The 22,032-nt window shown below is 45.2% G+C and overlaps 1 protein-coding gene across 7 annotated transcripts; it reads left to right on the top strand.

Moving 5' to 3' along the window:
- The first annotated feature begins 763 nt into the window (after nucleotides 1-763).
- LOC119709514 lies at nucleotides 764-20,893 on the top strand. Of its 7 annotated transcripts, none has more exons than XR_005259376.1 (8): nucleotides 764-923; nucleotides 7,972-8,093; nucleotides 10,634-10,805; nucleotides 14,908-15,047; nucleotides 15,728-16,039; nucleotides 17,331-17,489; nucleotides 18,159-18,378; nucleotides 19,507-20,893. XR_005259376.1 is itself a non-coding variant. In XM_038157408.1 (8 exons), the coding sequence occupies exons 4-8, from the start codon at nucleotides 14,984-14,986 to the stop codon at nucleotides 19,511-19,513; spliced, it is 624 nt and encodes a 207-aa protein (XP_038013336.1). In that variant the 5' UTR covers nucleotides 775-923; nucleotides 7,972-8,093; nucleotides 10,634-10,805; nucleotides 14,908-14,983; the 3' UTR covers nucleotides 19,514-20,893. The 7 variants fall into 7 exon arrangements, 5 of the variants coding, with proteins under 5 accessions (XP_038013336.1, XP_038013331.1, XP_038013333.1 ...); XR_005259375.1 differs by having other exon boundaries at nucleotides 766-923; nucleotides 17,331-17,474; XM_038157408.1 differs by having other exon boundaries at nucleotides 775-923; nucleotides 17,331-17,474; nucleotides 18,159-18,255.
- Nucleotides 20,894-22,032: the final 1,139 nt, after the last annotated feature.

Genomic DNA, 22,032 nt, shown 5'->3' with positions numbered 1-22,032 from the left:
TATGAAAGAGTCAGTTTAGAACAAGTAGAATTTGTTTGGATAAATAGCTTCAAGTCATCTTTGTGTTGGGTGGGAAAGAGAAGCTATGCTCAGATAAGGAAGTCCTTGCTTGCAAACCAAAAAAACCACTGGTGTTTCAGATATGATGTTGCCATCTGCAAGATCCTTTAACATCACAAGCTGAAATTGCTCCACAGCTGGAATGGAGACCTCAACAGCAGCGTGGTCCAGGTTGGAGGGCTGGAGGTGAGCACAGCAGAGAGGGAAACACAGAGCTGCAAAGGGAATTTCCTCTTGGTTTTATTGCCTTGCCTCGAGCAGTGGAACCATTGAGCCTTGCTGCAGAGTGTCTGTAGGGAACTGCACTGCAGAGACCTCACAAATGCCCTGCATTGCTGGGTGTTCCTCACCCGACCCCCATCTGCAACAGCCACCAAAAGCCTTGGGCTGCAGTGAGGCTGACACCTTCTATGTTCTCAGTGTGCAGGAAATATAATAAAGTCACAGGCCTTCTCCTTTTGGAGAAGGAAAAAGGGTTCAAAATCTCCAGATTCCTGGTCCAGTGCAATCTGTACAGTATGGGAGCACCAGACAGGCCCAGTGGTGTCACGGTGTCAGAGGTCGATAGCATGAAACCCCATGTATGTTTAACCTTTGGAATACACATATGAAAACTGAAACACTGGTTCTTCCTTTCCAGCTGGAAGCAATATCTCAGGCCAGTATGGAAGTCCCCTGTGTTGCAGAGTTCTCATGTGAGATAGGAAATAGATGTGAAATCCCTGATCTCTCATGCCAGGGCTGAAATCACTTCCTTCAAGAACAACATCCACATTAGGAATCAACCTTCTTATAAATGGCTGAATTAAACCAGAAGAGTTACATGCAAAGCCTGACTCATACTAGGAAGAATACTGAAGGAGGTAACTTTCTACTGTTAATTTCTTTTCCCTCTACCCTGACCCCCTGTGTGTATCCTTCTCTGGTTTGCACGGGCCAGTAGACTGTGGCATATGAACAGTCTGTTTCAGCCTCATGAGATCTTGCAAACTTCTCCTCTGCTGTCTGTGATGCTGTGATTGCCTTCTACTGCTCCTGCTTAATTTTGCAGACTTTAATTCCCAGTGGCAGGTTTGCTTGGTTTGGTTTTTTGCTAGCCTGCAGTGGGACACCTGCAAGGGAGTAGGGGTGTAAAAACTCCTGGGTTTTGTGTTGGGAGAAATGATTTAACAACTTCTTTCACACTGAACTCCTGGGGAAGTGGCTTTGGCCTCTGAGCTGTGGCTGGAGGTCTGTAGTGCTGGGGCTAGGACTGAGTATCAGGGACAGCAGGATTAAAACTCTGTATGGGGTTTCGGGCTGGTTTTCCTGGTTTGCTCTTTGAGCAGTGCTCACTCCCCTCAGCAAGCCATCTGCTCCCTAGATTGTATCAGATGTGTCTGGGAAAGATGTCTCCTACCATGTTTTTGTTGCCTTTTGGATTTTGTTATTCTCTGGGCAACCCCTGGATTTAAATTCCTCAGAGGGCATATGAGCTGCCCTGAGACACTAAGGAAAACATCAGGTAAGTCCTTCATTGTCTTTTGATTTTTCAGTTGTGCTCTTTGCTTTAGGGCAATAACACGACTGTTTGTGTCTGCATCAGTAGACATGCTCTGCAATTCCTTTGGTTCTGTTTTGAGACAGGAATGCCCAAATCCATAGAATCTGCATCCTACAGATGGAGACATGGATGTGAACAAGTTGCTTGGCTTCTAGAAAGTGGCTGAGGCGGCAGTGAAGTTCCTGTCAGGCACACTGACCTAGGAGCAGGCTGGAGCACTTAGTAACTATCCTGGTGGCAGCTTTCCCCTCTGAATCCCAAAGCTGGTTTTGCTTCAGCAGAGGATAAACTGGAATACAGGAAGGGCAGGATGCTCCAGATCCCACTGAGTGACCACCTGGGAGCTGGGATGTGCTGCTGGGTGATCTTGGCTTTCAGGCTTGCAGGCCTCTTGGGTGTTGCAGACTCAAAATGGACACACAACCATAGGTAAATATACAAATTTCCAAGTCTACCAACCCTTCACTGTCCAATAAATGGTCCCAAGGGAACTTGTAGCTGGTTATTTGCAGGGTCTGGACTGGAGGAAGGGAATAAGACTAAAATATGTGGCCTGGGAGCCAGCAGAGCTGTTGCTGCTCTTCCTCTTCTGAGTCACGTTCTTTGTCTGATGAAAGACAAATGGGGGAAGCTTGACAGCTTAAAGCTGATTTTGCTCTGCTTGAATATTTCTCCTTGCAAAAGGAAGACACCGTCCTGCTGCTGCAGGCAGCCCTGTGTTTGCTTGGCCTCTGGCAGGGCAGGGGTATGCAGAAAAGCAGTGATTTTTAGCTGGCAGAAGGTGAGTGAATCTCTTTAAGCTGGGGTTGAAAGGACTGCAGCACTGTTTTCTCAGACCTGTGGATCTTTTGGTGAGGTCCAGTCCCCTACAGAAGCCAGATGGTGGGGTTCTTAAAACAAATCTAAAGTTGGGGTATCAGTCATTCAGAGCTGTCCCATTCCTGTCTCTGCTTTGGAGAGCTGAAAGGATTTGCTCATTGCTGTTTCTCCCAGACAGCTGCTTGTAATTCACTTCAAGCTGAAAGTGGTTTTTGATTATGGTCCCAAATGTGCAACCCCAGCTTTCCCAGAGATTGAAAAATTACCTCTAGGCCATTTTTGTGTGAGACATCACTACATCAGCAGTTTTTATGAGCTGGGGCAGGTCATGGCAGTGAGACCAAATTTTATTTGGATCTTTCCTGTATCAGCTGGCTGGGGGTCAGCTTTGTTGTGGCTGCATCTATCACATCCAGTCAGGGGACAGTGGTAAAGCAAAGAGAGCACCACGTACTCTGCACTAAACCTTGTCTATGCAGTTCAGAATGCAACAAATAGATGAAGGAGGATGAGGCTGGTTGCAAATATTCCTCAGTAGTGACTTTTCCAAGGAGTGCTGAAATGAGGCTATTGACTGTCACAGGCTCTAAGAAAAGGTAGAGAGATTAAATTTTCCTTTTGTCAGAGCGAACAGACTCATAACAGTAGGAACAAGACTGGGCTTGGAAATAAAATCACAGAACTGAGTGGGCAGAGTGTGTTGGAAAGGGGTGAGTCAGGATGGCCAAGACACAGCTCCTGGTGCTGGGCATGAGGAGAGAGCCGTGTCCTCACAATCAGATGATGTGGCAATGACCGGGGCTGTAAATCTCCCCTGCAGCCATAAACTCAAAGATAAACTTGTGCTTGTGTTGCAACAGAAAGCAAACATTGAGAAGAAAAACAACTGGAGTGCTTGAAGAGGAAGAGAAAATTGTTTTTTTCTGGAGCTCCTTGGCCCCGAGGGAGTCAGAGGGCTGGGCTGGGACCCCCCCGTGGTGCCATTTATCAGCAGCTTGGTGCCACCTCTGCCTGGCATGGTGTCAGTTCTGGCCCTGGCCTTGGACTTGTGATTTCCAATGAGCCTGTGGGTAGGCTGCCTCTCTGTCTTTGTGTCTGTCCATGAGTCTGTCTGACTGCACTGCAGGATGGCTGCTTTGGGCTCTGGTGCTTAAAGCCTTGTGGACTTGCTGACTGCAGGGCAAATCTGCAAATAGGAGTAGATTATGCCAAAGGGCATTAGCCCCCCTCGACACATCCCTGGGTTTTAGGACAAGATGGCCAGGGAAATATCAAATTTCTTTAAGATGATTTTGAAAGAAGCTGTGTGTCCTTTTAGGGGCTGCTCAGAGGACTCTTTTTAAAGTCTTAAGATCACACACAGAATTCACAGGATTCACAGAATCACTGGGTTGGAAGAGACCTCCAAGATCATCGAGTCCAACCCAGCCCCAGCACCTCAACTCAACCCTGGCACCCAGTGCCACATCCAGGCTTTGTTAAACACACCCAGGGATGGTGACTCCACCACCTCCCCGGGCAGCCATTCCAGAACTTTACCATCCTTTCTGTAAAACACTTTTTCCTGATATCCAACCTGTATTTCCCTTGGTGCAGCTTAAGACTGTAGATGATTAGTTAATGCGTGACAAGGCATGTTATTGTGTTGTTATAAAGAAGTACGAGTGCTGGCAGCTGAACAATTTAGTACAACACCAGTTTTTCAGCTGAGGAGGTGTTTTACAGCCCACTGTATATCTCAGTATGCCACTGGGGTTTGTAAGATGTTAAACCACAGCTTTTTTAATGCTTAGGGGAAAGGGCAGAGAAATGATCCATTAAAACTTATAAGTTTATGTCACCACTAAAGAACATTTATAAGAACATCAAGCTGTTACCTTAAAGGAAACTTAGACAAGGGTTAGAGATTTGTCTGTCAGTCGGAAACCCTGGGTACCACGTCTGCCATACATTGGGGATGCCTCTCAGGAGGGGGCTGGGGGAGGATGCAGTGTGCTCTGCCTACCCATGAGATGCTGCAGAGGATTTCAGACTTTCTGTGCTGACAGGCACTGACCCCAAAGCACTTTCTGTGCTGCATTGACCTAAGGCCATGGAGAAGCTTCCAAAATGGAATGACAGAACTGGGATTGTGGGTGTGGAGTTTGGATAGAAGTGTGTGATATTACATGATGGAAAACTTAAGAGTTCAAGACTTCAGAATATAGTGGTACATACAAAGCAAGAGGGAAGTTTTAGGGCAGAGGCTGGTTCTTCTTCTTCCCCTTCTTCTCCATGGGTTTTGGTGGTTTTGTGTAACTGGACAGAAAAGTCCACATTGTGGTGCATGAGGGATTAGTTATTGGGTTAAAAGTGAAAATAATTGAGGTGTCGTTTCTTAATTGGACAGTTTATCCTTCAAAGGCCTTGTAGAAAGAGAGATAGGGCTTCATTTTTAGTTAGAGTGAAGTGCAGTAGAACTCATGGTTTGTGAGATTGTAACATAGATAAGAACTAACAAACATCTGAGTCCAAACAAGAAATTCCATCCTGGCAGAAAGAAGAAAAAACTCAACAGCTACCCTAGAAAGTTTATAATTATCCAGCATCCATTTGCAGAAGGCAGTTTCCTCCATCTGCCTTTGGGTCGTGCTCAGCCGATTTTTGACCTGAAGGAAAGGGGATGGGGTCAAAAGTAGAAAAGCCTGGGCCAAAACCTCTGGGAATGTTAGAAAGGAGGCAGCACCTGGAGTAAAGCCCAGGCTAGGTGGGGGGAAGTGGATGTGACAATGTCTGGGGAGTGATGTTAATTCAACTCAGAATGTGATAATTACCTGGCATCTCAATCAATCTGTCTTTGATGTCCTGAGCCTGGCACATGAGCGTAATGGCAGCCAAATGTCCTGGTGTTGGCTGGAGCTTCTAAGAGCCCTGCAGCCAATGCTGCTCTGATGATGCAGAAACCTCAGGAAACTGCACCTGGTGCATCTGGGAAAACCAAGCCTGACAACAGCTTCCTTGTGTGAGCAGCTGTTGGGTGGTACACAGGTATTTGACTGGGGAATTATTTGGTCAGTTGAATTACAAAAATTACTTTTGTGGTACTGCCTTCATTGCCATAAAAATTTATGGCCCTGCTTATATTTCAGCCATAAATGACTCCATGCACATGATTAGCAAGGGAGTCCTTTGCAAACATGAAAGTGGAGGTTCTGCAGGTAAGTGAGATTTGGAAACCAAATACTACATAACGTGTTTGCTTTGTCTCACGGACTCAAACATCTGGTATTTCAGAAAAATAGAAATTTCCTTATGTTCTCTCTAGCTGTAGGGAAACAAAGATTTGTTATGGTCACCATGGTTTCTGTTTTCAGGGATAATCAAAGAAAATGCGGGTCCCATCCTGGATTTAATTTACAGCTTTCTCTTTGATGATCCTTCTCTTTTATTAAAGGAACAGTTGTAAGAGCTGGCTTTGGTATTGTGCAGTAAGTAAACAACTTATTCTGATAAGTTGTTTTAGTTTTCTATCACAGAAGTCTTGAATCTTGTTTTGAACTGTGATGGGACTGCTTTGTCCAAAATACTGTTGGTTCACAGAATCACAGAATAGTCTGAGTTGAAAGGGTCTCTTAAGTGAATAGCCCATTTGGGATCAAACCCAAAACTTGGCATTATTAGCACCTGCTCTGACAACTCCGCTGATCTTAGGCTGTGTCTCTGCAAAACCAGAGGGGTTCTGGATCTCTGCTTCTGTGTATTCTGATCTCTGGGATGCTGCTGGGTACGGACTGTGCCACAGCAATCAAAACCAGCTCCCTTGGACATGCACAGGGTGCACAAATGCTTGGAAGAGGGGGCTGTTTCTCCTAAAAAGACATCAAAACATTTTGAGGTCAGAGGGTCACAACAGCAGAGGCAGCTCTGGTTTGGCACTCTTGGAAGAGAGTGTTCTAGTAAATGTCTGCCTTTTAGAGGAAGCTCATTTCCAGCTTTTGCTGGGGCTTTGGAGCATTGCCACAGCCACTGGAGCTGTCAATGTGTATTTCTTGCAAGACAATCGTTGGTTGCATTCCATACAGTAATTTCCCAAACTCTGGTATAGGAGTCTGGAAAAACAAAACCAAAACTCAGCTATGGAAGGAAGAGAGGTGGTTTATTCACACTTGCTGTCTCCCCAGACAAGATTACTGTTTCAGGGTGATTCAGCCAATATCTGCAGCTCTAAACACGTTGACAATGCAACAGAGCACAAGCACAAATAGTGCAGGATCTCATCTTGTAGGGGGAGCAGCTTCTTGGTAGGCTTCAAAATAACTCTCCCACCACTTAAATAAAGCAAAAAAAAATCATAAGAGAAGATGCCTAATACTTGGGAAGGTGATTGGATCATCCTGCAGTGACTGAATGAGGGACTTTTGGGTGGCTACACAGCTGCTGGGGCTGGCACAAGCTCCTGGCAGCAGGGGCTGCTCTGTGTGCTACAGCCTGGTGGGCAGCTGCTGGGTTGGGCCTTGTTGCCTTGGGATGTTCAAGATCACCTTAATTTGCTCCATCCATCCATCCATCCATCCATCCATCCATCCATCCATCCATCCATCCATCATCCATCCATCCATCCATCCATCCATCCATCCATCCATCCATCCATCCATCCATCCATCCATCATCCATCCAGTTGTGCTGTCAGGTAGTTTTGCTGAGGAAGTGTTATGGTATCAAGATGGTGCTGGCTCATCCAGTACCCTGTGGATTCCTGGAGCAGGGGACAGCACCTGGGGGACATCAGACCCATTTCCATGTTCATCAGAACAAAAGCTGGTGGAATGTTTGTGCCCTGGCAGTGGGGTCCTGCCCAGCACAGCTGCCCTGTGTGGCCCTGCAGCCCTGGGAACTAACGAGGCTGAAGATTCCAGACCTACAGGGAGCCTACAAGGGAGATAGAGAGGGACCTTTTACATGCACATGCAGTGACAGGGCAAGGGGGAATGGCCTCAGACTCATGGAGCAGCTTTGGATGAGAGATTAGGAGGAAGTTGTTTTGTTTGGAGGATGGTGAGGCCTCAAGTTTCCCAGAGAAGCTGTGGCTGCCCCATCCCTTGAAGTTTCCAAGGCCAGGCTGGATGGGATTCTGGACAACCTGATCTAGTGGAAAGTGCCCCTAGGGGGTGGGACTAGGTCTTTAATGACACCTCTAAGTTCCCTTCCAACCCAAACCATTCTGTGATTCTATGAATGTGCCCAGAGGATGAGAGCATCCCTGAGCTGTGCTCCCCCATGGCACACTGAAGTGTGTCCCCATGGGACATTCCTCTGCTCCTGGAGCAGAGGAGGTTCATCCCTGAGCTTCATGGCTCTTACTGACCATGACCTTGAAGTCAAAGAAGTTTGGTCAAATGTTGGACTTCATAATTTTGGAACCTTAATGATTCAAGGTTCCAAAACCTTTTCCAACCTAATGATTGTATGATTCTAAGCAAAAGATCAAAATTGTCCACAGAGAATCTATCCTTGGGGTTAAGAAGTTAATCTCTTCTCCTTCCTGACCTTGGTCACTCTTCTGCCTCCAGGGCAGTTCCTGGAAGAGGAGACTTCCTCATGAGGTGTCCGTGGGGGCTTTGCACAAGCTCTTTCTGCCTGCAGCATCTTGGGTATCTGTTGATTTCTTCTGCAGTAATTCACAGGTGCCAAGGTAAGAGACATGGTTTTTCACAGTAGCCTCTCTTCTCAGACTTCTGAGCGAAGCTGAATGTGCATGCTCAGATTTGTAGGGTAACTTTTCAACCAAAGCCAGAAAACAGCTTTATCTTTTCTTGTGGCGCCTGGCTGACGAATGGCTTGGCAATAAAATAACGTCCTGTGACCCTACAATGGCTGTCATAAACCATTGGGGTTACCCTTTTTATGTTGTACATTACCTCATGCTCTGTTTTCTTAACGTACCACGTTAGCAGGGGAATTCTTCACCAGCATGAAAATGGAGATAAGTGAGATCTGGAAGCCAAAATCAAGGACAAAGCACACTGAGACCTACAGTCTAATGGGACAAAAAAAGTTAATGCTGAGACCTGGGAAAGATCTCTGTGCTGCCTTATTACTTTCAATTTCCCAGAACATGAAATAAGATATACAAGATATTACAGTTCCTTGAAACAAAAAGTAATAAAAGCCAAAAAACACTTCTTGTAATCATGAATACAGCTAAGAAAAAATGAAGTTCTTCTGTGTTCATAGTATTTGACTTTAATATCTTCTGGTTCATTTTTCATGTTGAGTTCCTGGGTAAAATTCTGGTTAAAGTTAACATTAGTATTCTGAGCTGATAATTCTGGATTCAGCTAGAAGGGATTTTGTGCTGTCAGGATGGATCAAAGTATAAAATTCCTTGGCCATAGGAGAAAGTTCTTGTTGGAGGTTCTCTCTCTTGGAAGTCGAAATGAAGCCTTGTTCAGGAGTGGACTTTGTGGGATTATTGCAATATAAAGACAATTTAATTAACAAGAAGGAGAAGCTCCTTACTGAAGACATGAATCACTAATATTTTTTTCTATTTATCACATAGTTTATAGTCAAAGGATGCAGTGCAAACTCCGAACAAACTAAAATTTCTCCAAGCAGTTTTTGGGTACAGATGATCTTTGCCTATTCCTGATAATTCTAAATTAGGCATCACATGTTACCCCTGAATTTCTGCCCAATGCTTGCAGAAAGCATATGTTTGAGGAACTTGGTATCACTCAGATCACTGAAAATGGAAAAATCACATTATGGCAGAGCCAGAGGAACTCAATGTTGTATCTCTGAGGAAGAGTAGAATCTGAAACAACTCTTGTGTTGGTTTGGTATTACCAAATCCTGTTCTTGGAGACTAACCCCTTCTGTGAAAATGAATCAAGACAAAAGAAAACTTAAAACTGTGAGTCATGTTCCCAGAATATTGCTATCTTCAGTGGTGCCAGCTTGCACTAGAACAGCTGCTATTTAGGTTGGCTGGGTTTGAATGAAGGGTTCCTGTTAGCAATTCCTCCAACCAAGCAATCTTCTGGGAGCCTCAAAACCCCCCAAATTTTGGAGGTTTTTTTCAGCTATATTTCCTAAGTGCAGCTCGTTTCCTTGTGGTAATTCACCTCCCATGTTACAACATACTGAGGCAGTCCTGGCTGAGCAGCTCAGCCCAGCTCGTGGCACCCAGGGTGGCTGCTGCCAGGGGTTGTTTTAGGGTGTGAATTTGGTGTCAGGTGGCATTGGGCACTGACTGGGACTGGCACAGTGTGTTTGTTTGGAGCATGACCCGGCTGTGAAGTCACTGCCAGACTGTGCTGAGTGCCAGGGCAGAGCACTGGAGGGAAAAATACTGCAGAGCTGGGGCTTAGTGCAAGAGTGACTACTTCACCTTGTGGGGTCATTCCTGGTAATGATTACCCACCTCATGAGTTACCTTTGCCAATATTCAACTCCTCTAGAGATGTAGAAACCTCATCTGTATGCTGGAGGTGATCCTTCTGGGCCAGGGCAGGGTAACAAGGGGTTTTGTTGTGGGTTTTGTTGTTGGCTTGTTTGGTTTTGGCTGTGTTTGTTGTAGCGGTGGTTTGGGTTTCTCTTTGAGGAAATGTCTCCAGTTTAATGTCCTGAGCCTGAAACACGAGAGTGAAATGATAAACAAATGTCCCAGTTTTGGAGCATTTTTTTAACACACAGCTGCTGCCCTGAGCTGGGACTGTGAGAGCAAAGCCCAAATTCACTGGAGGGGCAGTGTGGGTGTGCAACATGGTGATTAAATTGAAGGCTGATCAGTTCTGTATGATGTCTGCTAAATAAACCTCTGAAACTGAGCTTCCCTAAGGGTCAGCCTCCATGTCTTCCACTACAAGGGCACAGGTGCTGCAGTGCTCAGCATAAACCAAGCACATGAATCCTTGCAGAAACACTCCTCTCCCAGAGCAAAATTTGCAAGCAGAAACTCCTTGTCTGGACTTTCTCACTTGTGGATCATGTGATGAAAATAGGACAAAGTACAATAAAAGAGCAACGGGATGAAAGAGTGACCTGTGGACTGGGAGAAAGGATTGGTATTATTAGATCCAGCTAATTCCTGCAATTTCAGCTAATTCCTGCAAGTTCCAGCAGTTCCTGCACTCTCAGCAGCACAGATTTACCGGTTTCCATTGCTCTGTGCCATTGCTAATCTGCTCTTTGAACCGAAAGTGAAAGTGTTGTTTTCTGTGGTATCAGGTTGCTTCAAAGATGGGAGGAGCCAGTGAAATGGCTTTTTCTCTGAGGTCCCATTGACTTCTGCCTTTCCTCTGGAAGAGTAGCTGAATGAATTGGGATCTGGAAAGGCTGTGCAGGCACATGGAGAAGGGAAGAGCCATGAAGGCTTCCTTGGACACAAACAGCTTCTGAGGTACTGTCTTCTTCTTTAGAGGGTCCTGTCTTCCACCCCGCTCTCTTACAAATTCTTGCTTTCTTATTTTGAAGTAGACATTCAGAAACAGGCACTGAAATGTCTGTGGCAGGAGGGAAGTTCTCAGTGTGCTGCACGTTTTCTGCATAGGGATGAACACGTATTGCTGGTGCTGGTGTTCTTTGTGACTAAATAATACCACATCTGTAGCCCAGACTGGCAACTTCCAGAGAGCTGTGTGTGAACTCACACTGATTGTGGGATTGCAGAAACCCAACAGCTTCCTCTTGGTGCGTTTATATAGAAGTGTGAGTGACCTCAGAAATAATAAAAGAACTGCATTAACATTTTCCTGTTCGTGTAATTTCTGAATAGTTTTCCCCATATCCATTAACCTTCTTTTTTTCCCCCTCATTGCTCCATAGCATGTATTGCTAATATCTTCTTTTCTAAAAGTTCCATCCTGTCATGTCTGCAAATAAGGGAGAATTTGTCAGAAGGGTTGCAGGAAAAATCTCTGCAGCTCTTCTACTTTTCAAGGAGTTGATTGTGCATTTCCCCAGGTCCAGCCTGACTAATGAACAATCCAGCCTGGCAGCTCTGAGTTCAGAATGAAACAAAACAGAACCAAAATACAAAGCATTAGTAGTTTTAAAATAGAAGAAGTTAAACTAGTGAAACACTTAATTCTACTTAATGTAATGCAGGCAGTAAAATAAATGTTACCTATCTTTTATAATGCTGTGGAAATTTGGAAATTTTTTTCAGAGCAGGTAGAGGAAAGCCAAAGTGTGCTTTACACTTAAGATATTTTGCAGAGATTTCTCAGCTCAACCTCAATGTCCTGCTGGTTGCTTTCTCTGCAATGGCTTGTTGGGTCTGTGGATACAAACTGCAGTCATACACTCACTCAGGAAAGAGCTGCTTTATCTCCTCACGTGTTTTTTGTTTGTTTTCTCTGTATTGTAAAGGCTTGCTGACAGTGTAATACAGCAGACCAGTAAGGGAAACGTGATAAGGAAAGTGATATCAAAATTATCTTATGTAAATACTTCTCCTTTTCTGGGAAAGACCTTAGAGTAGAGAATAAAATCTGTGGGATCTTCTGAATTTCCTTGAAATTCTGTTGCTGCCTTTCTTCCTTTAATAGTTCTATTTTCTCCAAACTGACTGCAACCTAAGCCTTCCCCATGGGACCCTTTAGGGTGCCAAATAAATATTTTAGAGATTGTGATGTCTTGTTCCACCAAGCTGGTTCTGACCATAAAACCCACAGATTAAATTGCTCCTAAAGCTCTAGAGCCCAGGGTAGGTGGCTGGAAGAGGGAAGAGGGGTGGGAAAATGCAGTGTTTACAGCTGGGAGAGTAGCACTGGATGTTGCATGTCCATGAATGTGCTTAATGGTTGTTTGGACAGGTTGTTTGGACATGTGAACCCTGGGGCAGCAGCTCTGCTCTGCTGGCTCCTGGGGGTGTTGGGGGGACTCTGCCTTGGTCACTTTGGGTGTCCCTGCTGAACTGTGCCAGAGGCAGAAAGCCTGAGGATACACACTGGAGAGACCTGGCTTAACTTGTGCTGGAGTTGGAGGAAACCTGGGTCAGAGTGTTCCAAGTCATCAGATTTTAACTTTGAGGGAGAACTTTTGCTCTGCTGAAAGTGATGTTATTGCATTGGAGACTGAATTTCGTCCTTCTCTTGGGGAACACTGGAGTTATTTATTGTCTTGTGTTTGTTATGATGCTATGGGGAGAAGAAAAAGCCTGAAAGTTTCAGGTAGTGATGTTCCCTCAAACAGATCCTTTCAAAAACAAAACCAAAGCACCTTGTTAGGGCTCTGCAGATTATCTGTCAAATCCTCTTTCTCCTGCTGATGATCTCAGGTGGGTCAGGTCTGACGTGGGGGGAAGCTGGGTGTCAGTGGCTGGTGTTTGCTGAAGGAACTCCACCTCTTTCTGTTTATTCCTTTGTTCACCTACTGCTTGTTCCTGATCTGCTTTTAGAGTCTGGCTTTACCTTGTTACAGCTCTGTAGAAAACTTCAGAAGCTCTGACAAGTGAAAGTTTTTATTACTTTGAAAAAGAAAGGGAAACAGGCAAAAAAACTGGACGGAAAATATTTTGTCTGTCCAAAGAATATGTTTCACTTTAGATTTGAGTGTTTTATTGGAGTAAGTTTAAAACTAATGGCAGGAGCTGGCCAAGACAGCTGGAGAGTCTCCAGATTTTAAGACAGATCAGTTGGGGCAAGCAGAGATTTGGTGGATGGTGTTTTGTCTGTTGAAACTGAAGAGAAGAGGGGGAGAAGGAGGGAATGTCACCAGAGAGAAGAGGAAGGGACATGTCCTTTGACCAGAATGAGGAGAGGGGCAAGAAGACTACACAAGAGAGGGCCAAATAAATGAGGATACAAGTACAGACCTCACTCTGAAAACTCCTGGGGAAAACCCAAATCTTAACCTCCGGGCAAATAACTCTGCCAGATGTGCTGCAGCTGTTCTGTGCAGCAAACATGCCCTGGGGTATAAATCCTCTGGAGGCATTTAAAAGACAAGAAGAGGTGGCACTTAGGGACATGATCCAAGTGGTGGATTTGGCAGTGCCCTGTTAACAGCTGGACTCGAGGGTCTTTTCCAAACCTATGATTCTGTGATTCCAAGATTGATGTCAATCCCTTGGAACTCGGCTCATCTGCAGGGTAGGAGGGCCAGTCATTGTTGACTGTGCTTTGTGAATCAGGAAATGGGATAAAGGAATGTGTGAAATATAAAGGATCAGGAAAAAAAATTAAAAGACGGGATGAATTTTTTATGGATGGGAAGAGGAAGATGAATTTTTATGTATGAATTTTTTCTGTAAGAGAAGAGATTGTTGGTAATACTTGGTGGGGCCAGAGGAAATCCTTGCAGGACTGTCCAGGTGAGCAGGAGCTCTGTGCATGAAGTGCAAAGTGGTGGTGGAAGAGGATGGATCACTCCTTGGAGAGTGCAGTACCAGGGGCCCAGCTCTGCCCAGCATTCCCTGGATTTGCATCCTGCTCAGGGCTGAGGTGAGAGCCTGAGGTGTCCCGGGTTTTATTCCACAGGAAATTTTGCAGCTGGTCTCAAGGACGGGGTCAGCACCTGCTGGAAGCTGGAAGGGCGTGTCCTTGGGTTGTGTTTCTCCTGGCTCACCTGTTTCTGGGAAATGGGGTAGAACTCTCAGCAGATCTCGATCAGGACAGACCATAAGAGATAAGCATTTATTAACTTCTGTGGCATGTATAATTAGGAATTAGCACATATCTAATTTGGAGATTTCCTCAAGGTACTTCTCAGGTAGTGGCAGCAAAAAAAGTTGTTTTAATGAAAGCTTTAGATGAAAAGCTCCCAGGAACAAAGCAATTTATGTTTTACAGAGCTAGTCTGGTGAGGAAAGTTAGATAAATTTTCTATATTTTTTTTTCTTATTTGGCAAGTATTTTACTAAAACATACATCACAAAGTCATGAAAGTTTTATTTAAATGAAAACTGACTTCTGACTAAATCCAAGGATGTTTTGAAAAGAAATACCAAGTTATTGCTTGTTCATTTGACTTGAACAGATATTTCCCATCAGATCTCCTAAATTAAAAATATAATTCCATTTGACAATAAATATTTAATCTGAGGCCAAGTGAAACATTCATTCAGCATAATCCATCTTCCTTAGTTATTTGGTGGGTTTTGGAAAACTTGAGAAAACTTTGGAACTTGGAAACTGAACTTTGGAAAATTTAGCAGCAAATCAAGCTGAGGGGTGTGTGCAGGGTCACTGCCTGGAGGAGGACGTGGACACGGAGTCTCCTGCCCAGCAGGCTCAGGAGGGATTTCCCTCTCCCTGCAGAAGGACCTGGTGTCTCCTGCTGCTGTGCTTGAGCCAGAGGTGGGAAGGGCTGTGAGTCTGGCCCTTGTAGGGTGCAGTAGCAGCTGTGTGAGCAGTGAGAGGGTTCCTCTGCCTTGCCCCCATCCCGTGACCTGGGCTGGAAGCTGCTGTCTGACATTCGGTCTGCGAGCTGTTAGCATTTTGTCAGGACAAAGAGAGCAGAGACACTGGGTGCTGAGCACTGCCTTTAATTCCCCACAGGGAGGAGCCTGCCCTGGCACCGTAGAGGATCTGGGAGAGCTCCAGCCCTGCTGGAGCTGAGCCCCTGGGCAGCCCCATGGACTCTCCCCACCTCCTGCTCTTGGGTTTCCTGCTCCTGGCCCTTGCTGCTCCCCATCCAAGTGAGTCTCTGTGTTTGACCTCAGTGCTTTTCCCTGCTCTTCCATAGTTCAGAACCTCTTTTAGGAGAAACTCAGCTGTGCCCAGTTAAAACCAAGACCACAAAGCCTCTAAGGTGAGAAGAGAAATTAAGGAGGTGAAGGTTGATGTGTTTGACCTGCCACAATCTCCTCTTTTGGCAGGGGTGACTGTTTTGGTCTGTCTGATGTCAGATGAGGTGAGTCCTCTCCCAAAGGACTGACTCTTTCCTGGGTGGGTCTGAGGGAGGAAAGCTGGGACACTGCACCCAGAGTCAGTAGTGTGGCAGCTCAGCTCTGAGCTTCACTGGTCCTGGGATCTGTGTTGGAGGGACACCTGGTGGGATTGTGCCAAGGAGTTTGGGAAGGAAAGAGGACAAGAACAGAGGAGCTCAGCAAGAGAAACATCTTTCAACTCACCTCCCAAGCTGCCAGCTTCCCAGTTAAAAAACCAGTGGAAGCAGTGGGGGAATTGTATCGTGTTTCTACCCCAAAAGCTATCCTGGGAACTGGCCCCAGTACTGTATAAAATTTGCCCATTGGCAGACAATGTTTCCAAAGCCATGACTAAGCTTGTCCACCGAGACCCATCTTGTTCTCTAACAGTACACATCCAGGGAGAAAACTGATGGATAATTTTTTTCTTTGTTCTTTTTCTGATTTAGGTATTGCCATGTCCAATGCTGGCCCTGCTAAGGGGACACAAGGGAGCACAAATATGGCAGTCTACTACTGTAAGGACTATGAAAGCTGCAAGTGCAAGAATGGGAGAATCAATTTTAAAAACTTTATAAAAATCGCTGAAATACAAAACAAGACAAATACTATTCCAGATGTAACAGTTGAGTTGGTGATTAATAAATCACACATCAGTGTTTGCTTTGAGCAAGCAAATTCCTCTCTTGAAGGAATTTATGGCATCTTCTCCGACAAAACTGATCCACCAAAACTCTGGTGTGGCATCCTGAATTCTGAAGGTATGCTTGCTGGGAACCTGCTTATTAACTGATGGAAAACATGTTTCTGGGAAGAAACTGAACTGTTCTCTATGTGGGCAGACAGCAAGGCTTATGAGTGAATAAAACTGGAATGATTGGGTTTCTTCTGTGAGAAAAAGGTCATAAAGTAATTCACAAAAGTAAATTCAGTTCTTTCAGGTCAAACACTGCTTAAGACTACACTAGAAGAGATTCAGATAAACACGTGTTACTCTGATTTATAAAGATATGTTTTTATTTTAGGGGTTTTTTTTTTGGCAACCGGAATTCCCATGGTGAAATTCTGTGCCACGTTGCAGTGTGTGAATCCCACCTGCTTCAGCCAGAACACACCCAGACCCAGCCTCAAGAGCTACTCTGTGCTGCTCTTCTGTCCAATTCAGTAAACACCCAGGAGCATCTTTCCAGCTTCCTCACAAAACTGCCAAAATCAGGAATTCAAACACCTGTCAGTGGCTCTATAAGGGCAAAGCTTCATGGTGGCTCAGGTTGCAGGACTTTTATTTAGCATAATCTAATAGGCTTTTATTTAGCCTAATCATTCCTCCTGTGTTTAATTTCTGGCCACAATAAACCATTTTTCTCCTGTATTTATGCTCACCGCTGCAAAATATCTGCATGCTGTCACTACAGTGTAAAACTTTGGTGACACTGAAACATTCACAGTGAAATCTGGAAATTGCTGTAGACAGGGATGCTTGTATTCCCTGAGAGGGGAAGGGAGGTGAAGGCAGGAGGGAGTTTTCCAGAGTCTCTTTGAAGAATAATAAGCTCTAAAATGGCACAGTGGGATGAAGGGTTGGTAGGAGATGCACTCCAGGGTCTTAGAGATTTACTTGGCTACTACTAGAGATTTACAACAACCTACTTGCTTGTTACTCTTCTTTGGTTCCTGTGGGTAAAAGGCAGCTTGAAAAATTTTTAGTAGATTTTTATTGCATGAGGGTAATGATAAGCTTTTTACAGATGTTTTGTTATTTTTAACTGCATGTGAAAACTTTCTTACCTTCTTCAACTATTTCCATTCTTGATTCCCAGAACAACTCCTCAGCTTTGGTGAGAAGGAAATCTAATGTAAGTGGTTGATTTGGACTGTTAGGGAATGAAACATCTCCAACTCATAGCAATCATAGCAATCTCCAACGTTTTGTGCAACATGATCCACTTTTTTAATCTAATAACCTCTTCAACATCTTTAGCCCTTCACTGAAGATCTTCTACATGATCCATATTTATAATGAAAACTTTTTTTACCTTTCATCTTTCTCAGAAAATGAAGGAGGTAACATCAGTACTGAGGACAAGAATGTTTGCTGTGAGGCAGAGGCAGTTGCCTGGACGCACAACCCTAACCTGAAGTGCTACATTCAAAAGTCACGTCCAAAACACACTGCACTGCCAGTTGCTGTTCCTGGTGAGGGAATTCTAGGTTAATGTCTTCTTGTGTTTGCCTTTTGCTTTGAGAGGGGTTTGTCCAGACAGCTTGATGTGAACAGAGTTTTACCTGGGTAGGGAAGTGTCCTGTCACGTTCATTACTTGAATCCACACATGCTGCAGCTATGCAGTGTCAGAGACTTTTCTTTGGCAAATGGACATGGCCAGTCCTGGACAGAGATGTCCACAGGCTCAGGTTCAGGTTCCTATAATTACATAGTGACAGACACAGGGGTGCTGAGGGAAAGGGGTACATGATGGGTGTGCAACAAGTTCCCAAGAATTGACCTTATCTGTAAGTGCTAAATGAGACTTTGCCTCCAGACTAAGAGGACATTTGTCAACTAAAGGTGACATTTATATATTCTAATTTCTTTCATGGTAGAAACCCCTGTCACCTTCCTTAGGTCATGGACAAAAAGGTTTTTAAAAACCAGTCAAAGTGGATTTCCTTATTTGAACACTTCATCAAGGATGAGTCTCCCCATTTCTTTTTGGTTATTTCAGATAAGATTGATGTTCAAAAGTATCCGTTGTGGTGGGGTGACAAGAATTTGCTTTGAATGTTGATAAAGTGAGCATTATGCCAGGTACCTTTTGTGAAACATGATGAGCCAGAGGCTCTTTGTTCTCTCATTCATCAGTTCCTTCTCTCTTTATCAGATGGGGCCAGCTCCTTTGTGTGGTGCTTACGAGGCAGCTCATGGCTTAGCACTCCTGCTTGCTTCACTTGGATGCTCTGTTTTCTTCTACTCTGCAGGTAATCCTGAATTTCTCAGCAGCAAAAAGAACAGTCTTGTCATCTTGTTGGCATTCCTGTTTGTTGGGGTTGGCACAGGATGGGGCACCATGTATTACTTCTTGCGGCTGCGGCGTCGCCAAGGTACAGTCTGACAAATTGTGTGTTGCCTGTGGGTCCCACACCTGGAAGTGGGAAGAGAATAAAGGGTTTTCCTCCTGGATGTCTCCATTGTGTTGTTCCTGCAGTTCTTAATGATGTTCACTGAGCTGACAGCTGGGATGAACTCTCCTCCCGTGGCTGCCGTGACAGTGCCCATCTGGTGGCTTTGTTGTGAAAAATAAGCACAGAAGGGATTTCCTCACTGCTTCCTCCTCAAACAAGGGGGAAGCACTGGCAGGGCCAAGGAATCACAGGGCTCAGCCTTCCCTCCTTGGGATCCTGCTCCTTGGAGCAGTCCCAGACTGCAGCATTGCCGTGCAGCTTCCCTGGCAGGGATGTGTCCCAGCCAGGACATCCAGGCATGGGCTGACAGGGCCTTCAGGAGAGTGCTTCCCTCTCCCAGCCCTGCCCACTCCAGAGCCAGCTGGAATTTAAGAACAAATAATTCCCTAAATTAATCCAAGAGGGAAGTTTGTTTTGCAAACCAATATGAAAGGAGAGAGGTGGGATGGCTCTGTGGACACTTCTTGAACCTGCCATAATGGCTTTCCCCCTCCATCCTGTGTCCACCTGGCTCCAGGGTTTTTGGCACTTTGTGTATGCCTGACGGTGAGCCTCCTCTCATTTACTGAACTGGTGCATCCCCTGATGCTGGTTGTTTTTCTCTGAGAGCCAAAGGATTAAATTTCCAAGTCTGAATTTGGAGGAGTTGAACGAGTGTTTGCACAGCCCAGCAAAGGCAGCACAAAACCAGTCTCACTGTTGTTACATCAATAGATTAGTGGATATATCGGTGTGAGGGTAAAAAATTCACCAGTAATGACTGCCCTGAGGTCCTGCCTAGTGGTGAAATGTCCAGTGATGACTCAGGTCTGTCCTAGAGCCCCTCTAAGGCAGAAGTTGATGGGTCACAGCACCAGGGCAGGGTCACACAGGGCCTTGAAGCTGCCCCCTTTGTGGAGAAAGGGGGTGGCCCAGTAGCAGATGGGATAGGGGAGGTGCCTGGAGGACTTCACAGATTCAGTCATTTTGTTTGTAATTCTAACTGGAATCTACCAGTTTCTTAGATGGCCTCACAGATTTTTTTTTTTTTCTTTTTCAATTCTGCAGCTTCTAGGCAAGACAGAGAGGCTTCTGAGAGAGAAAAGCTCACACATCCTTGATAACCATCTACAAGGGAGAAAACCTCTCTGCCAGCAGCATCTTCCTCCTCTCTCAGGATGCACAGCAACCAGCTGAACAGACTGATTTTCCACGGGAACTCCTGCCCTTGTATTCCCAAATAGTTTGGTTTTCACAAAGGTACCTTCACCACATCCACACCTTCCCCAAGCACTGTGACTCTTGTCTAGCTCCAGGCCTTGGTGAGCAGCACAGGCAGCACCAGCAGCCCCCATCCTCTCCTTGGCTTGGCTGCGGACAGCAGGCACCCCAGGGTGTGTGGCTGACTCAGCAGCACTGAAACCAGCTGAATTCTCTCTGTGACAAAGTGGGAACAGCTCTGAAATGCTTCCCATGCCCTCTGCATGGTTTTCACTTGGTAATGCCACAGCAGCACCCAGGTGTCTGTATGGTTTGAATTCTCAGGTCATCTCTGCATTCACCAAAGCCTTTTGCACCACAAGCTGGCTGGTAGGTTGAACTGGAAGAGTTTGGAAGAAATATTTGATTTTGCACCCACCTGCATGCTGAGGACATGTCTGAGTGTTTGTTCCTGTGCAGGGCTGGGTGGGAGGCTGTGTCCAGCTCTCCCAGGAATGGCATTGGGTCACAGAGGCCTCAGTCTCCCCCAGGCTGAGCAGAACTCTGGTATCAATCTTCCTGACAAATTGGGCCAGTTTAGACAGCGTGAGATGAGTACAGCCCCTCAGGAATCCCACTGGCTACTTGGTATCCTCAAATCATTCCCCATTCCCACCTGATTTGAATAAATCCTCAGCTTTTGCATTGGATCTAATTTACTATCAGGACTGTTGAGCAAAAATCAGTGGCAGCACAAGGGGAGAAGCAAATCCTTAAAGCAATGTGAATGTTTCCTGAATCACTGTCCTTTTGTCACACAGCTAAACACAAGCACACACACAGTTGTTGGTTATTTCTGCTTTGATTGACTGGATTTGTTTTTGCTGCTTGTTTTTTCCTCAATGTGTCTTAACCATCCAGTCAGTAGCAGAGTGAACCTTGCCAACAAACTCTGTTGTGCTGGTGCTTAATATCAAATCTGGATTTAACTGATCTCCTTTCTGGTGATGTTTTAAGAGATCTCCAACACTTTGAAACAGCTGTTTCCCATTTGATCCCTCTGCTCCTCGCTATTCATTGCACAAATGTTTCTTGTTCAGTTTCTTTGGTTATTGGGGTCATTGGAGAGCTCTAAGGGTCTCATTATATATTTGTATACTTTTGTTTCTCACTATAGACTGTATTTACACCTTCTGCAATCATCTTTCAGAGAATCTGTATTATCCTTGATGTTATTAAATGCTTCTTAAAAAAAATTAAAAAGTGTATTTTATTCTCTTCTCTGGCTCATTTTCTTACCTTCGCAATCCTGATTTAGATCTGACACCAGCTCCAGTTATCAGGCTGAGTTCACTGCAGCTTTTATTTTGAGAACTAATAGGATTTTCCTGGGAATCTACAGAGAGAATGACATTTTCTGTGTGAGTGACAGCAGCCACTTCTTTGCCAAGGCCTTTGAAGCTTGGGAAGGTGCTGAGCTGCTCAGGTCACTGGGCATGAAAGGCACTACAGGTGCCAGAGCAGCCATGACATGAAATGACATGTCCAGCACAGGGAGACTGAGGTCAAGTCTTACAGAGCAGTTCTGTTGGTGGAGGAGTTGGTTTTGAAACCTTCTTTGTTATGAACAGACCAAGAGGAACTCTGATTACAATTTCAATTACAATATCACTACAAAATTACAATTTCAATTGCATTTCTTATTTTTAGGCGAAGCAAGTGAACATTCAAGAGAACATCTATCAGTGCTTGGGAGGGAGACTCCAACATAACTTGCTCAATGAATGCTTCAGAAAATGAACATTTAATTGCTGGACAACTCTTTTTTCTCAGTGGTCCATTTGGCAAAGATGTGGAGTTAGTAAATAACCATCACTGTTTCCATGAAATACTTGGATTCTTGTGCAGTAACTTCACGGGTTCCTGCTCAGTTCCTCACAGCTGCCAAGGCACTGCTCTTGCTCAGAGCAGCAAAGATGCAGAAAGCTCTGCCAGCACCAGCACAGACACTTCCAGTTTCCCTAAGGAGATCTCTGAGATGGGAGTGCAACAGTGCATATCAGGGCTCCCTCCTTGTCCTGCAGAAGTAGGGGCTCAGCTCACAAACAGGGGGTGCAGTGCATTTCCTTTCCCCAGTTTCTGGCTGCTCCTTGAGACCACTTGCAGTGAAGAGCCAGGACCAGCAGATGATGCCCCAGAGAAAAAGGGTTGCTGTGGATTCACAGGGGCAAAAGGCTGTAATTCCTGCATGGGGTGCTGTGTGCTGAGGTGCCTTAGGCTGGGGTTGTATCACTCCTGTCACTGTCACAGCCCTCTGTGCCTGCTGTGACAGGGAGTGCACTGGTGTTTTCTCCCTTATCTCCATATCCCTTGTCTATGTCAGAGGATATCTGG

The sequence above is a fragment of the Motacilla alba genome, chromosome 18 (genome assembly GCF_015832195.1).
Source record: "Motacilla alba alba isolate MOTALB_02 chromosome 18, Motacilla_alba_V1.0_pri, whole genome shotgun sequence".
Taxonomy (NCBI): Eukaryota; Metazoa; Chordata; class Aves; order Passeriformes; family Motacillidae; genus Motacilla; species Motacilla alba.
The sequence above is the reverse complement of the archived record's forward strand: the minus strand, read 5'-3'. Positions and strand labels throughout refer to the sequence as shown.